This window comes from Mytilus californianus, unplaced genomic scaffold (genome assembly GCF_021869535.1).
Source record: "Mytilus californianus isolate M0D057914Y unplaced genomic scaffold, xbMytCali1.0.p SCAF_2, whole genome shotgun sequence".
Classification (NCBI taxonomy): Eukaryota; Metazoa; Mollusca; class Bivalvia; order Mytilida; family Mytilidae; genus Mytilus; species Mytilus californianus.
This window is the reverse complement of record NW_026262668.1, coordinates 136,683,740-136,700,634: the sequence shown is the minus strand read 5'-3', so window position 1 is coordinate 136,700,634 and position 16,895 is coordinate 136,683,740. Positions and strand designations below refer to the sequence as shown.

Here is a 16,895-nt window from a genome sequence, read left to right as displayed (position 1 = left end):
TTTTACAACTTTTAGATTTTAACCCTGCGATTGAAGCAAATACAGGGGAAATTGGCCTTACATCTTTTGTTTAGAAAACACGTGATCGTTATAAAACTTGGACAAAGTTGTTGGCAAATTTACAAGTTGATGGCAAAATGTTGGATGCCTAAATGATAGCAGAACAATGTAAATCTTGAAAATTTTATGTCATATATTCTAAAAAGAACTGCAGGGTTAACTGAAAAGGGGGACGATCGTACATTTCAACTCAATAGTAACTATATATTCTGATTACAACACATTCAAAACTAAGAATTCATTATCCTTTGATATGTATATTCAAATTAGAGGGTTTGTCATATCTGTGGAACTACTTATACAAATATGAATTAACAGAGTAGTGCCGTGAAGGTCAAATTCACATATTTTTTGCGATTTGTTAAAAGAAAATAAAAACAATTTGTGCCATTTGTTCGTTGTCTCCATTTATCATATCAATAAAATAAATACTTGTCTCTCGTCATTTTTCTTCGGTTAACGTAAAAGAGAGGCGAATGATACGAAAGGTACATGCAAACTCAAAGTCGATAATAAAGGTAAAAAGGAATCAGGATATATATTTTAAAGGTATTATAATTAAGGAAGAGAAAAACAATAACATATTTACATTTATTAGATACAGAGATGCAATTTTATTGCCATAAGTAAATCTTATACAAATAAAGAAGCAACACTTGCGTTATTTGTTCGTCAGTGTTTATATGCAAGAAAACTTCCCCAGAAAAAAAATCGTTTAGTTTCAATCTTAAAACTCTCGATTTCGTTTTAGGTTTATTTTACTAAGTATTATGAAATCATTCTAATATTTATCAAAAAGTTGTGTCTTTACTTGAAAAGTATAAGCAAGAAGTATGTGTATCTGTTGACTCGACAATTTCCCCCAACATTTACATATTCTATAAAAAATAGTGTCGCACCTTTATTTGCACCAAACGTGTTTAAGCTTTGAGCACTCTAAATATTTACATGTGTTTTTATTTTAAATAGGCAAACCGTAAAATGTTTAAACTTAAAGAGGAAGTTGACAATTTGGATTTTGGAAACAATCCATAAATTTATCGGTTTCTCTGTCAACGTAAGATTTGTCCTGACATCTAAATGGAGCTATGGTATTATCTGTTAAAATACTCCTAAAACATGTTAAACCTACAAATAAAAGAAAACGAAAATATAGTATAAGTAGGATAACTTTTACATATAGATTATAACATGGCATTTTTCATATCAGACCCCTTATCAACCCTAGGTCATGATATCAGCCCGATAGCCGGAAGTACCGGAAGCAGTTGATAACAAAAGTCATATTTTGACCATGGGCTGATAAGGGGTCTGATATGAAAAATGACATGTTATGTTCTTTTTATCATATACTTCAGCAGAAGCCATACAGACATGAAAACTTTTTTGTATTATTTGTTTTGCGTTTTTTAATAATATATTTTCCTGTTTTCTAATACCTTCTGTTATTCTACTTAGCTATGTTTTTCACTTAAAGGTTTATTTTCCGGAATTTGCAGAATGACGTCGAAATGCTTTGCCATTACGTTAGGTAGCAATACACAGTTAGAAGTTTAGTTTCGCATTATGGCTATGGTGAATCTTTTAAATATGAAAGTTTTTGTACAATTAAATTGATTTTTAGATAATTGAAGAATAATATAGCCTTCTTAGTGGGTTTATATGAACATTTAGATTGTTTTTAGCATGTTTTATAGGCCATTTTTCTGTTTGACAGTCCGTATTTTCCTATCCGTACCGCCCATAGGTCCATAAATTATTGTAGTGTTTATCAACAAAAATTTGACGCTCGATCTTTTCAATTCAATTTTATGGAAAAACGAGCAGAAATGCATATGATTTTTTTTGGACCTCTTGATAGATATATGTCTATGGTTTCAGGAAAGGTATCACTGTAATTGATTGAAATTGGACCCAATTTTGGAGACTTTTGTGACATGTTCACCCCCCTTTTTTGCAATATTTTGTATCAAATAAATGCAGATTGTTGCCATGGTTACACCAAAAAGAGATTATATTTCACCATTATAACCATTAGAAATCAAATCTATGGAAGATTCTCTTTCTATAAATATACACATGCATAACACAAATATTAAGCCTTATTTGTTAGAAAGGAAGGAAAGGAGGGTGTTTAAAAATTATGAGTGTCAATTTCAAGTTTTTTTTCCAACTGTGTATTGCTACCTTAAAGAAAGGGATGCGATAATAACCGGAAGCAGTTGATATAAACCTGAAACAGTTGATATAAACCGGAAACTGTTGATATATACCGGAAGCAGTTGATAAAAAAAGTCATATCACACGGCTTAGACAATTCTTCAAATTTATTGAATAAATATATGTATAAATTAGTTTTATCAAGGGGTACAATTATACCATTATTTTCTACAAGTATATGATAAAAAACTGTAAACGTTCACAATATAAATATTTACAATGATTTCACCCCGAGGTAGCAAAATCACTGTCGCAGATTTAGAATATATGTAGAAAGTATGGATTACAACTCTTTTTGGAGTGCAAGCGATTCACTCGGTTTCTTTTTGTTACCTTGATTTGTTCCTTCTTAATCGATTTACAAGATTTGAACATCGAAAACTAATGTTGCTTTTTTTATATTCAGACTTATATGATATATCTGTAAGACATGATCACTCGCCACCAATATAAGCGAAAATTGTCGAAGACATAACTCCCGAAGTGCTTCACATCTTTTATCAAATTGGGCTCAGATTTCATCACTGTATGATATGATGATTGTCGGATACGACGAAGGATATGCATTCCCTTAAAACGCTCCTATTATTAGTCCCAGGTTTGGTGGGAGTTCTCATTGTTATCAAGTAATCTCTGTTCTTACGTGTCTTTTTCACGTTTGTAAGTAAACATGTTTGATCGCCTTTGATTTATCTCCTTCGTATATTGTTCTAGTACTAATTATGGAGATGTGGCACATTTACATGTTTCGATATAATCCTTATAGAAACTCGTTTCCGGAATCATGAATTTTAGTCTTAAATTATAATTTGAAGCATGATATTCCTTTGATTGACATAAGAATGTCTACGCGGCAATGAAGACCAAGGAAGAGTCAATGATTAGCGATTTTTTCTATACTAATTTAAAAATACTATATGATTTATATTAATTTTGAAATAATTAATAGTTTTTTTGCTTTCAACAATCTAGGACTAAAACTATTTACTTATAGCCATTGCTCTGCATGCAGCAAATCAGTTTTTATAATAGTATACTTCAACAAGGGAAATAACTCGTTTTCCGTTGTGATGTTAAAATCAGATTAAGGGTGTTGGAAGGCAGTTACACGAAATATATATGTTCCGGACCATATGAGTATTTGGACCATACGCGTATGGTCATGACCATATACGTATATACTCATATGGTCCGACCATACGCGTTTGTTTCGGGTTATTAACCAGATGATAGTTGAAATGGTGTACCATGAATTAAGAGTTTCTGAAAATGAAATTTTGATTTAGTAATCATTGTTAATGATTAATGAAAAAAAGATATTTTTACTTACAAGTAAGAATTACAGTAAAATAGAATTTACATGGTTATTATTCAATTTCGTTTGTCCTTACTCAACGCAATATGTCGACTTTGGAAAATAGCTTCAAGAAATATGTAAATGAACTGTCAAATAAGAAGTCAATTGCTTAACTCACAGGAATTGTGGCCATTGAAACCTCTCTCTTTTCTGCCTTAAAAAATTTGTTTATTATAAATTTGTTTTTATTAAATTAAAACTTCTTAAATATTTCTTATTGTTTTTATTTCTTTAATGTGTTATTGCTCCTATTCATGCGATCTTACAATGACAGTAAGATCGGATGAATAGGAGCAAATTCAAATTAATTGAATGAAAATAAGTAGAAATAAGAAGAAATTTCATGTCATAAATAATGATTTAAACAATAAGAAAAAAGAAAAAAAGTCCGTTCCCAAAAGCCTGTGCTTTCACTTACGGAAGAAAAGATCGACAGGAAAAAGGTGGTTTAAATTGATTCTAGCAAGGAAAAGACAAGGCAGATACACCAAGATTGAGACAATATGTAAATGATATAGGACTTCCGAAAATAACTTGTGCAGTTTTTGTCTTAAAGAATGAGTGTGTTCATGCGAATGAAATTAAAAAGTATTCGAAAAATACTTATATGGTCTAAATACTCGTATGGTCTGGCCCGTGAATAACCAAACGAGTATAATACTCATATCGTCCGACCATGCACGTATGGTCGGACCATATGAGTATACGCAAATGGTCATGACCATATGAGTATACGCAAATGGTCATGACCATATGAGTATACGCAAATGGTCATGACCATATGAGTATACGCAAATGGTCATGACCATACGCGTATGGTCCAAATACTCATATGGTCCGGAACATATATATATATCAAGGGACCAACCAGCAAATTAGATATGTACCGGATCGTCTAGAACAGGCAATACTGCGCAGATAAGTACAAAACTATAAAAGTCTAAAGATTTGCGTAACGGTACTTATATAAGATGGTAATATACAAAGATGATGTTATAAAATCGTAGTGACAAATATTTCGGCTGAAGAAATAGCCTTCGTCAGAGTCAATAATTTTAACAATACTAGTTGTTTATGTAAAATAGATTAATAATACAGATACATTTGCACCATTGATTTAATCCAGAATCTTGAACCTCATCAAACAGAACAAAACTCAATACTCTATAAACGTGGCTGCGTATCTATACATCCTGAATTGCCAAAATGCAGTAGTTTGTATAAATATATAGAAAAATAGAAGAGCCCTCTATCAAGTTGTCACATGTTTAGACACATATAAAGGAACAAAGCTAGAATATTCGATTAAACTTATGTGAGTGTATTTTACCTTCTGTTTCGTCACATGGACATGTCTCGCCACACTGTTCATTATACTGAGCTAATAACGGTACACAATGGCCTGTTGTCTGCGGATTGTATGGTCCTAAAATTATATCAAATGTATTTTCAGATTGTTGTCATTCAGTTTTCAACATATCATTATACATTTTGAACTTTACTCTCATGCGCTAAGAGCGCTTTCACTGTTAAAAATGCATTAACTCGGTGGTCATCGTGTATTTGCTTTTCTCTAATTCTTAGTCGATTTATGCGTTGCTTGAACGGTTGATTACTTATCATAGTCATCGTAGGGTTCGCTTGATCTTCGTTACATCAAAATTCTTTTAAAAAAAAACGATCATGTCTGTTGGCGTCAAATAGATAGAAGACGATATTTTTGCAGATCATTGAAAAAAGAATAATAAAGTTTGCATACAAATCTAAAAAAAAAATCATTAGAAAAGAAAAAACCAGATTCTACCGCTAAAAAGTATGAATTCAACAAGTTTGACAATCGATCAATTTGTTATATAATTATTGATTGACTGATTTAATATTGGCTAGGCTCATAACTTGAATTCCCGTATATCATTATTAGAGCTGCAAATATATTGGTTTGTTTTCCTTGTCGAAGACTGTAATAGGACAAATCTTATTGAAAGTTATAATATAACATCTAGGTATTGGCATCTATACATACTGAACCAAACAAAATCATTACGATGTCCAATATCAATTTTATATAACTAAACTAAATGATATTTTAAAGGTGTCAGTTTAGTTTAACTTTATATTGTGTTATTCGTAGTCAAAAAGTATAACAAAAATATAGAACTCCAACGCAAATTCAAAAAAGGAAGTCCATAAAAACAGAACAAGTGAAAAACAACTGCCATACTCCTGACTTGGTACAAGCACTCTCCGAAAAACAAATTTGGGTTTAATCTGGTTTTATAGCTAGCTAAACAACACTTGTATGACAGTTGTTGTAGTTCCGTTATATTGACAAATTTGGTGAGCAATGAGGATCGAAATATGGGTTAAATGAGGATCGAAATATGGGTCAAACGAGGATCGAAATATTGATAAAATGCTGACAAATGAGCGTAAAACGTTGTCTGTTTTGCTTGTTGTTATAAGAAATCAGAAAGAGATGATACTATATTATTATACTGTTGGGAAACCAGAGATACCACCTATTCATTTTGCGTAAAAATTACTTCAAAAAGGGTATATTTAAAACAGGAATAACTAATGATGAAGAAATAGTGTTTTGTATGATGTTTCATTAGGACCGTTACGTCCACTTTTCGTAGAACATTTTAAATTCGCTCTTTAATTAATGTTGTTTTAACTATGAATAAGCTGCAGCGTTAAGATTTTAAACATTGTGAACATGTCATCTTAATAACTTGACTGGGGTTAACTCCAGATATCTATAAGGGAATACCTATATGGTCGAACACTCCAGAATATATCAGGAGTGATCCATTAGTATGCCTGCAGCAGGAACCTGTTGGACATTCTGATGACAAAGTGCACTTTTGATCATGTTGAATTGCTGCCCCCTCTACCTGTAAATAAATAATGTAATGCAATGTATTTAACTTGTATCAAATAATGCATACATGAAGTGGCTCAGCATTATAAAACTGTAATGGATACTTATTTCAAGCAAGGCCATGAACGTCGAATTCTGCAAGTTTAACACCATTAAAAACATATTTACCTGATCCAGTTATCGATCAATCAAATATGAAATATCGTTTTTTTCAACGTTTAAAAACTTACTATATTTCTATGTGAAGCGTTTATGTGCATTTGTTGTGATAAATTATCACATTAAATTAAAAAAATTTTATTAGAAGTGTCTACTTATATAGACCCAATCAGGAATCAATTAGAAGTGTCAACTTATATAGACCCACTCAGGAATACTTTTGTTATCGTTTTTGTGCGTTTAGTTTAGTCTTACAATATCAAAATATGACATTGAGACTCTTTTCACAAAAAACCCTTACGATAAGGAATAATCGTAAGTTATACTGAAAAGTTCATGACTTCCGATTACTTTTTCTCGTAGGAATGTTAGTGAAATGAGTCGCTGGACTTTAAATATAAGACAGAAAACAAAAAATACATAATCATAATTATCTTTACGTAACTTAAAAACAAAAAAGTTTGATTGTTAAATAAGTTAATGTCTTTGGGGGTATACAATAATACTTTTAAAAACATTTTTCTGAATTCGTTTATGATCCATACACTTCATTCCCAAATTGTAGCTTCAACAAAGTAGGTGAAACCATTTAGATGTCATTGTGAGGGAAATATGTGATAAAATCATAAAAGCAGGTTTAATGTAAAAAATTGTGGTTGAAAATATAAAGCAAATGCTATATTCCAGTTAAAGGTTTGTCAACCCTGACACCTTGTTTTGTCTGTATATACCATGAACAATCGTAAATCATAAACTCTTATCATTGGAATTACCTTTTTTTCTTTTAGTGTGAATGAAAATAGTATGGAAATATATTATTTTCATTAACTTCTTTTGCAAGTACAATTCATTAAACATATAGATTAATTGTTGTAAAGAATTTCCTTTTTAACATGTCTGAGTCTTCGACAATGAACTGGCAATGATTATTATAGATAAGTACACTCTTAACAGTCATCATGACGTTTACAGTCCGTTTGATATCTATAAAACTTAAAAAATAATGAATCAAAATTCCAATTTCATAAAGTGTATCAATTTGTCCTATCTATTCATACTTTTATATGAAATCTGACAATGTTTGCCAGAATGTTCCTTCGGTTCCTCCTTACATTGTGTATATTTTCAAACTCTTTCGTTATGTCGTGTTTGTAAGATTGTTCATGATTTCAATGAACGTAATCTATGTATAACTGGTAAATTATTAAATCAGGGATCTCGTTAACACAAATCATCTAAATGCTTTAATAGATACAAATATTTGGTTTGGAATTTCGGAAGCAAGGCTATATCACTAGTGACCTTTTCATAAACAATACATCACATTTGAAATGCTGTTGTGTATAGAACATGTTAATCAAAATACGGTTAATGTAATTGTATTGATCCTTTGAAATAACTTGTTTTGAGATCTTTGAATATTGTTCATATTTTTACTAACGTTGATTGCTAACCTATTACAATGATCCTGCGTCCTTTCGATACTTTGGTTGGTATTTTAGTCTTGGAAAACATAGTTTAATTGGCTTAATTTGAACTAGTTTTCAGTAACTGCAAGTACTCATAGATCGGTAATGTGTGATTGTCTGTTAAGTTTTCAGTAACTGCTAGTACTCATAGATCGGTACTGTGTGATTGTCTGTTAAGTTTTCAGTAACTGCGAGTACTCATAGATCGGTAATGTGTGATTGTCTGTTAAGTGTGCATCGTTCCGATCTGATGAGTGAAATCCTTTCAAACTTGTTTTCACAGTTTGTTTTTGTTTCGCTATTACACCACTGTCCCAGGTAAAAGGGGTTAGATAGTGTCACATGAACATGTTTGGGATAGCTCAACTGTCTCTCACAAGGCTGTAATTAAGTCATTGTCATTGGAAGCTGTATGTCGTATTTTTTCGTTAATGTATTTTACTTTAATTTGGTCGTTGGTTTTCTCATTTGAATTGTTTCACATGTTGTTATGTCAATGTCTTTATACCTTACTATATTGTATGGGTTTTGCTAATTGTTAAAGGTTACACGGTGACCTTGGTATTGTATGGGTTTTGCTAATTGTTAAAGGTTACACGGTGACCTTGGTATTGTTTGGGTTTTGCTAATTGTAAAAGGTTACACGGTGACCTTGGTATTGTATGGGTTTTGCTCATTGTTAAAGGTTACACGGTGACCTTGGTTGTTTACATCCTCATCCTTAGGTCTCTGGTGGACAGTCATGTCATTGGCAATAAAAAAAAATGTATATCTACTTATGTTAATCAAGTGTTTGGATGATGTCAGTTTCGCTTTGTTGAAAACTGAAAATAGAGACAGAGATGATACCAAAAGGGCAGCCGATTATTTGAAAGCCAAGGATGTATAAGAACCGAAACAGTTGAAGAACTATATGACCGAAAAGGACCTAAAATAATAGCAAAATCCATTTAAAAGTCAGGGAGTTGATTAATAATTTATAAATTTGTAAACGGACAATTTAAGAAAGGTTTGTTATAAATCATGTCAGTACCGAAGTATTGACTACTGAGCTGATGGTACCATCGAGAACTGACAGTCCATCAGCAGAGGTATCGACCCAGTGCTGTAAAAAATGGCCAAGTTGCAGATAATAAAATTTGTAAACTTTTATATAAAAAATTTGATTGAGAAATTCGGATATTGGCAATCAGATTTAGTTATTTCCTTTTTTTTACATTGTTCCACGTTGTTTACTTACCACAACGGTTGTTGATTATTCATTCTTTAACTAAACCGTTCATGCTATATTAAAGTATCAAGTCACGAAGGGAAATAGCCCATATCTTGCTTTTTCACAGATTGTATAAATGATTGACAGCTAAATCATCGTAATCAGTCATGAAATTAATGTGTCATTATGTCACATATTCTGAATTAATTAATACATTTTTGTAATTTTTTTGTTCTCTCCATTAGAGTCTGTTTATATATTTTTTTGTGAGATTCGTGTTGCACAGTCTTGATGAGATTCGTGTTGCACAGTCTTGATGAGATTCGTGTTGCACAGTCTTGGTGAGATTCGTGTTGCACAATCTTGGTGAGATTCGTGTTGCACAGTCTTAAGTTTGTTGCTTAATGTTTTGTCGACTCTTGTTTGTTTTGCCATGATATCATTGGTCATAATGTATTCACTTTGTAGTTAATTATGTTTTTTTCCATGCTCCATTATGTTAAATATTCAATTATAAAAATCAATGTTTACCTGTTTATTTAATTATGAATGATTGCTCTATTTAGGGCACCATGATTCAAAATAATAAAATATGTCTATATCTATTTCTAATGATAATACAAATAAAAAAATAGTTATTTGTTTATATACACTTTCTTTTTTAATCGTCCTTTGAAAAGAAACTTTGCCGTAAGAAGCTCATGCGGCTTGATTGCATGTATTTTTTTATGTTAATCCAGTCATAATAGCATTGGCAATGCTAAACACAAGAAACACTACTTCAAAACCTATCGTTGTTTGCTCGAGCAAAACATGAATGATTGATCTTATTTAGATTGATTGTTATTGTTGTAAATTATCCTCCATAAAAAAAGTAAAACAAAAATATCGAACTCCAAGGCAAACTAAAAAAGGGGAAGTCCATACAAACTAATAAATCAAACGCTGTCAATCAACGGAACAAGTGAAAAATAACTGCCATATTCCAGACTTGATACAAGCAAGTTTCGAGAAATTGGTGGGTTAAACCTGATTATATAGCTACCCAAACCTCCCATTTGTATGACAGTTGTTTATAAACCCCGATTCCTGATAGTGATAGTTAGAATCTTCTTAAAATTCAGAGGAAATCGTATGACTACTAATATAGTATTAAAATTTAACACAATAACCGTGCCGAAAAATAGCCCATTCCCGAACGACTGACTGCCTAGAAAAAGAAATACTGATCAAAGATACCAGTGTTTTCTTCTAACAATACCAAACAGGCGCTTTAAGCAAGACAATGAGCACGCCAAAAGAATTTTGAAAACAAAAAATAAAATATCCTCAGGTGGATTTGGTTACCATTTAGGTCCCTTTTTGTCATAAACAACTCAAGTATTCAAGAAGTTCTTAGTTTTCAAATTTTTGTGTTTGAACTTTCCTGATGAAAGTTAGATCAGGATGAGCGGTTTTTACAAAAAGAACAAAATTTGCATATTTGTTATTGGATAATATTGAGTGCATGCAATTACCAAAAAATGAATTGCATAAAAGTTGTTCAAATAGAGAAACTATTTGGTAAATTAGTTAGTTGGTACTTGCATGCGCTCTATATTTGAGGGTCTAAAAACTATGCAAAAACTGACCAAAATCTTTTGAATTTTTCACGAAAACGCGTAACTAGGCTTTTTTCGTGACGTCAAAACTGCATTAATAGGAACGTCATGGGTAAAACAAATTCTTGGTTTTTAACTTTGCAACATCTCAACTTTTAAACAGACATAATTGAAATCTTTAATCAAAAGTTCAAATCTCAGTAAAAAGTAAGGCAAAATAATGATCTTATCGCACCCTGGTCTTCACAAAAATGACCGTATTCCAAACTATTTCATGTCAGTACAGGAGCGATATCATTGATAGTAAAACTTATGAAGTCACGATTTAAGTCATTCCACCTTAAAAGTCTGTTAGGGCAGTTCTTGTGTCAGGAGCACAGCCGGTCAATAAAGGCCGTATACTGTGAACACACACAAGCGTAACGTTTTAATTGAGATATATTTACCCCATACTATTGGGCAGATGGTATGTTGCTGCTAAGACATTCTATAAGCTGTATTGCTTTTGAATAAAATTTTATTATTATAAATCAGTATTTGACAACTGGAAAGTGGAGATCATTACGTTATTTATATATTTTAGTTTGAAGTCGTCCATCTGCGTCCATCTGCGTAAATCAAATATGGAGGAAACTTTAAGGTTTCGTAAGTTTCCTTCACCACGTTCATTCAAAATATTTAAGATACAATCACTCACAAAAAACAGACTATAATGGCCAAGTGTGACAGTGTCCGAGGGTTTTGAACATCAGTATAAATTGATATTTATACTTTCGTTACATCAGATTCTTACAAACGAATAGTTTTACAAATAATTAATCAAGATAAAAACTATAAGCATTGCAAAAAAATAGCCAAAGTTCTACAGTATTAAACATTTGAATTTTGAAAGTCATTTAGATGCACATTGATTCCGGATTTCGTTTGATTTCTACTTAACAAAAACGCGTAGAATTAGCAGTATTACCGCCAACATCACTGAATTCAATGTCAATTATATAGAGACATATAAAACAATAGTTTTTTTTTTAAGAATGTTAGTTTTTTTTTTATAAAATCAGTATTATATTTTTAGACCTTCATGAGTAAAACAATTCTGAGGTAAATTGGTCATCGCCTTTCGTATACCATTCATGCATTTACAAGTATAAGTCCCAATAAAGTCTGATTATTGTTTAAATTATGACAAACAGCTTACCTTTCCAGCAATGTGATTATTTTGTAAGTTATGAAAAACAGCTTACCTTTCCAGCAATTTGATTATTGTTTAAGTTATGACAAACAATTTACCTTTCCAGCAATGTGATTATTGTGTAAGTTATGACAAACAGCTTACCTTTCCAGCAATGTGACTATTGTGTAAGTTATGACAAACAGCTTAACTTTCCAGCAATGTGATTATTGTGTAAGTTATGACAAACAGCTTACCTTTCCAGCAATGTTATTATTGTGTAAGATATGACAAACAGCTTACCTTTCCAGCAATGTGACTATTGTGTAAATTATGACAAACAGCTTACCTTTCCAGCAATGACGATAACCTGCGAAAATAGAAATATTAACCAACTGAATTCATTCATTATTCATCATGTTCATGGAGCATACATTTCACGTTGTATGTAATTATAAAGTCGATTTCATAAGAATTGCAATGATTTAGTAAGTAACTTGACTTGAATTTCTTATTAGTTTATTCATTTGGTTGAATGCCGCTTGATCATGAAAACTTTATATGTTGGAAATTTGCCTTTTTCTTTCACTAGCTGTACTGCCTATTAGTCTTTAACCCTCTTGTTGCTGCTAATGGACTACTTTCATATTACCAACTTTTGAATCCAGATTTTATAATTTTTCGACAGGTTACCTTTTATGTGGTATCGGTATGACATCCTGGTACTCGGTAAATAGGAGCAAACAAAAGAAGTAAAATCAAACATATAATCGGTGCAATTTGGGGGGAAAGTTTAGTGTTTTTCGAAGATTTTGTCGTGTATAGAAAACATAAAACAGTTAATTTTCCCCCTAAATTGTGCCGATCGTAAGCTTGATTTTACTTCTTCAGGTTGATCTTACTTGACCGAGTGCCAGGATGCCCTACCACAGATAAGATAACCCGTCGAAAAAAAAATATAAACTCCATAGTCAAAAGTCGGTAATATGAAATTAGTCTATTCAATATGGTTACATGTCTTGCTGGACGTCTGTAACGCCACAAGCTATACTACGACGTCATTCAACATATATGACGTCACGCTCAAATGATGTTACATTGGAGATTCTTAAACGACTTTTGAAATTGTGCACTTTCCCGTAGATTTTATATGTAACAATGCTTATGTTATTACGTCACTGTAAGAACCGATTAAGCGGATTGTTCAATGATGTCATTTACACCGATTGGTCTCGGGTCAACCGGTGTAAATAAAGGTAACAGTAGTATACCGCTGTTCAAAACTCATAAATCGATAGAGATAAAAACAAATCCGGGTTACAAACTAAAACTGAGGGAAACGCATCAAATATAAGAGGAGAACAACGACACAACAAAAACACAACATTAAAATGTAACACACACAGAAACGAACTATAATATAACAATGGCCATTTTCCTGACTTGGTACAGAACATTTTAAGAAAAAAAATGGTGAGTTGAACCTGGTTTTGTGGCATGCCAAACCTCCCGCTTTTATGGCAACGTCAAACACAACACCAAAAACGACAACATCACATGACAGGACCACAATACAAATAAATGGGAGAACATATAGGACAAAGAAACACACGAATAATAGCTAACAAAAGGTACTAGGCTTAAAATACAATACGCCAGACGTGCGTCTCGTCCACACAAGACCAACCAGTGACGTTCAGATGAAAAAAGTTTCAAAGCCAAAACAAGTACAAAGCTGAAGAGCACCGAGGACCAAAACTTCCAAAAAGTTGCGCCTAACACGGCCAGGGTTTTCTGCCTGGGACAAGAACATCCTTATTATTTAGAATAATTTATAATTTTGCAAACAGTAACTCGTTCATAAAAAACAACTCGAGATAGGGATATTGAAGAAAGATAGTACACTGTATAATCGTAAATAAAGGCAACAGTAGTATACCGCTGTTTGAAATTCATAAATCGATTGAGAAAAAACAGTAAATGTTTTATCTGAAAGATGTTAAGTAATGAACAGATGCTGCGTGACATATTTAATATTTGGACAGTAAGAGGTTTATATCATTGCGTGCATTCATACATTTATGAAAAAGTGAAGAATAAACGGATAAACATAATGATTGGTGTACAAACCGCTACTCAGAAATCTAAAGACTGAGCTACATCAACTTTTAAAACACAACACTGGGGTGGATATAAATATAAAAATAAGAATATGTGGTATTATTGCCAATGAGACAACTCTCCACAAGAGACCAAATGACATAGAAGTTAACATTTATAGATCACAGTACGGCCTTCAACAACGAGCAAAACCCATAACGCAAGCCCTGGAATACTGTATTAATATTAACCCTCGATTCCTTTATCAATTGCATTACATAATGCGATTTCCACATACAACAATATTGATCAGTATTGTGAGGAAAACAGTATAGTGTTCATTGATCCAGTAAAGGTTTAAATTCTGGTTTGTAACAGCTTCCTCGCAGAATTAACCAAATCGAGTGTAAATGACATCTACTAATGTTTGCCCAGTGGCTAGCATAATTCTCGATATAATACATTAGTATTGTAAAAATAGGTTTACAGTTTATGGATTAAGGTTTCCGATCCTATGGTTAATTACCATTGTAATACAATTCGAAGAGGAGGCTGTCGGCAAAATAAAAATATTGAGATCCTGCAACACGTAAAATTTTTCGAAGTTTGGGGTTCCGGTGTATGATGTGGTTCAATAAGCTCAATCTTTTATAATTTTTCTGTTTTGGTTATTTAGAGACGCTGCTTATCTATTTTTTCTTTTGGTCTTGTTGTTGCCTGTCTGTCAACGATTCGTGGTTTTAATTGTCCCATTTAATATCTCCTACCCTTTTAACGACAAACAAATTGATTTAAAAAAAGAAATCCCGGAACAGATTGTTTGTTAAAATTTCATGTGTGTAGATTTGAGCATTCAAAACGAAAGGCAGTATTTGTATTGACTTTTAATTTTCATCAAATCTGTTTTTCCTTTATGAAATGTCAAGCATACAAAATGCATTCGTAATAGATTGAAATCCAAAAATGGTATTGTAATAATTTATTTTTATTTTCAAAAATCTGCATAATTCAAAACCAAACAAAAACAAAACAAAACAAAAAGCAAGCAAGTTATTCAAACAACAGTTTTATAAAATATAATTTGGTAAATTAAAAAGATAAATGTAAAATAAAATTTTAAATTAAATATCAAAGCTTACCATCATAGTTATAATACAATGGAAATCCATATCTGGCGAATTAAGGGATGAAGGGAAGCAGTTTAAATCCAACACACGACCTCTTTACGCTGATTTCTCTGGAATTGTTCCACCCATTAGAGGTCTGTTAAAACTGACATTGAATAACAATAAAACATCAAATAAACCATAAAACCTACATCTGACATTTGTCTAATAAATTCTTGTATGTTCAGTCAAGCGTGTCTACCTTTGTATTACCTATATGACAATTTTGTGATTGTTTTACATTGTTATAGCAATACCGCAAAACTAAATTATTATTTATGACACAATTAATTATTGAAATATATTCTTTAGGCGCTAAGTATCAATCGTTTTCTATATAACAAATTCTGTCATCATTTCTTATTTTTGAGCATCATAAAATCAAGCCTGAACTCTTTAAAATTTGTGTTAAAAAACGGGGTTTACTGCTTTAATGTTAACTTTCGATTACTATTAATTTTTCAGTAAAAAAAGTGAGACAAAAAAATTCCCCTTTATTCATTTCACACAGACGATATTTTTCAAAACATCCTTCCATCTTTTTAAAATTCACAGCATGATAGACTCATAATTATGTGTACATAAAGTTTTTTTTACATTACTTTGGCGTATTAAGATATCCTTTATTAAAATACATCCTATAATCAGAATTAAAAAAAAAACATGTGAAATTTGGAAAAGAACACTTAAAAGAAGATTTCAAACGCTACACATTCTGTATGAATAAAACAAGACTCGGGGTATACGTTATTCAGAAAAAAAAAATCAACAGTCTTTAAGAAATACTCTCTCATAAAATTTCTCTTTTCAGTTTTTACCGACCAGATAACATTTTTACAGAGCTGGGCCTTAGGCGTGTGGTAAATCGTGAATACTGAAATGTATCTTTCACTTTCACACATACATAATGGATGATTAGGTAATACTAATACAAGTTAAATGATGTTGTTATAGATGATTTATCATATGACAAATGGTTTACATGATATGAAAGTTTTTATAAGAGCACGAAAGTCAATTAGATATTAGTAATGACATGCGTTAAGGTTATCCTCTGTCAGCTCGATGATAAAAATGTTCAGATGTGAAACAAATAACGAAGATTTATGGAGAAAGGATTAAAATAAGTGTTACATGTACAATTTCTGCCTACCTTTTGCTCGTTGGGTTCCTTAGTATACTGCTAAAGAAATAAAAAAATGTAACCGCATTTGTTATACTAGATGACTGTTTTCAGATAAAAAAAATTGTTTTTTTTGTTAAAGATTATGGGGAAGCACCCTAAAAATAAACAAAGATGATTTAACAATGAAGAGTTATTACCATGAATAACGATGAGTGTATTCCTTTACATATAAACACCAACGAGACAAGCCACAAGACAAACCACAAACCACATTTATTTATTACATTACTCCGACTGATATCATTCAATTTACAATGAAACGAAAAAAGATACACAACTCTTTGTTTGATATTTGAAAAAGCCTGAAAA

At 31.7% G+C, this 16,895-nt stretch overlaps 1 protein-coding gene across 1 annotated transcript; it reads right to left on the bottom strand.

Annotated features, from left to right (window-relative positions):
- Window positions 1-639: 639 nt before the first annotated feature.
- Window positions 640-15,554, bottom strand: LOC127731151 (uncharacterized). Its single transcript, XM_052240081.1, has 5 exons — window positions 15,374-15,554; window positions 12,484-12,504; window positions 6,411-6,534; window positions 4,968-5,063; window positions 640-1,188 (listed from the first exon to the last, which is right to left on the bottom strand). The coding sequence occupies exons 1-5, from the start codon at window positions 15,401-15,403 to the stop codon at window positions 1,052-1,054; spliced, it is 408 nt and encodes a 135-aa protein (XP_052096041.1). The 5' UTR covers window positions 15,404-15,554; the 3' UTR covers window positions 640-1,051.
- Between the last annotated feature and the right edge of the window lie 1,341 nt (window positions 15,555-16,895).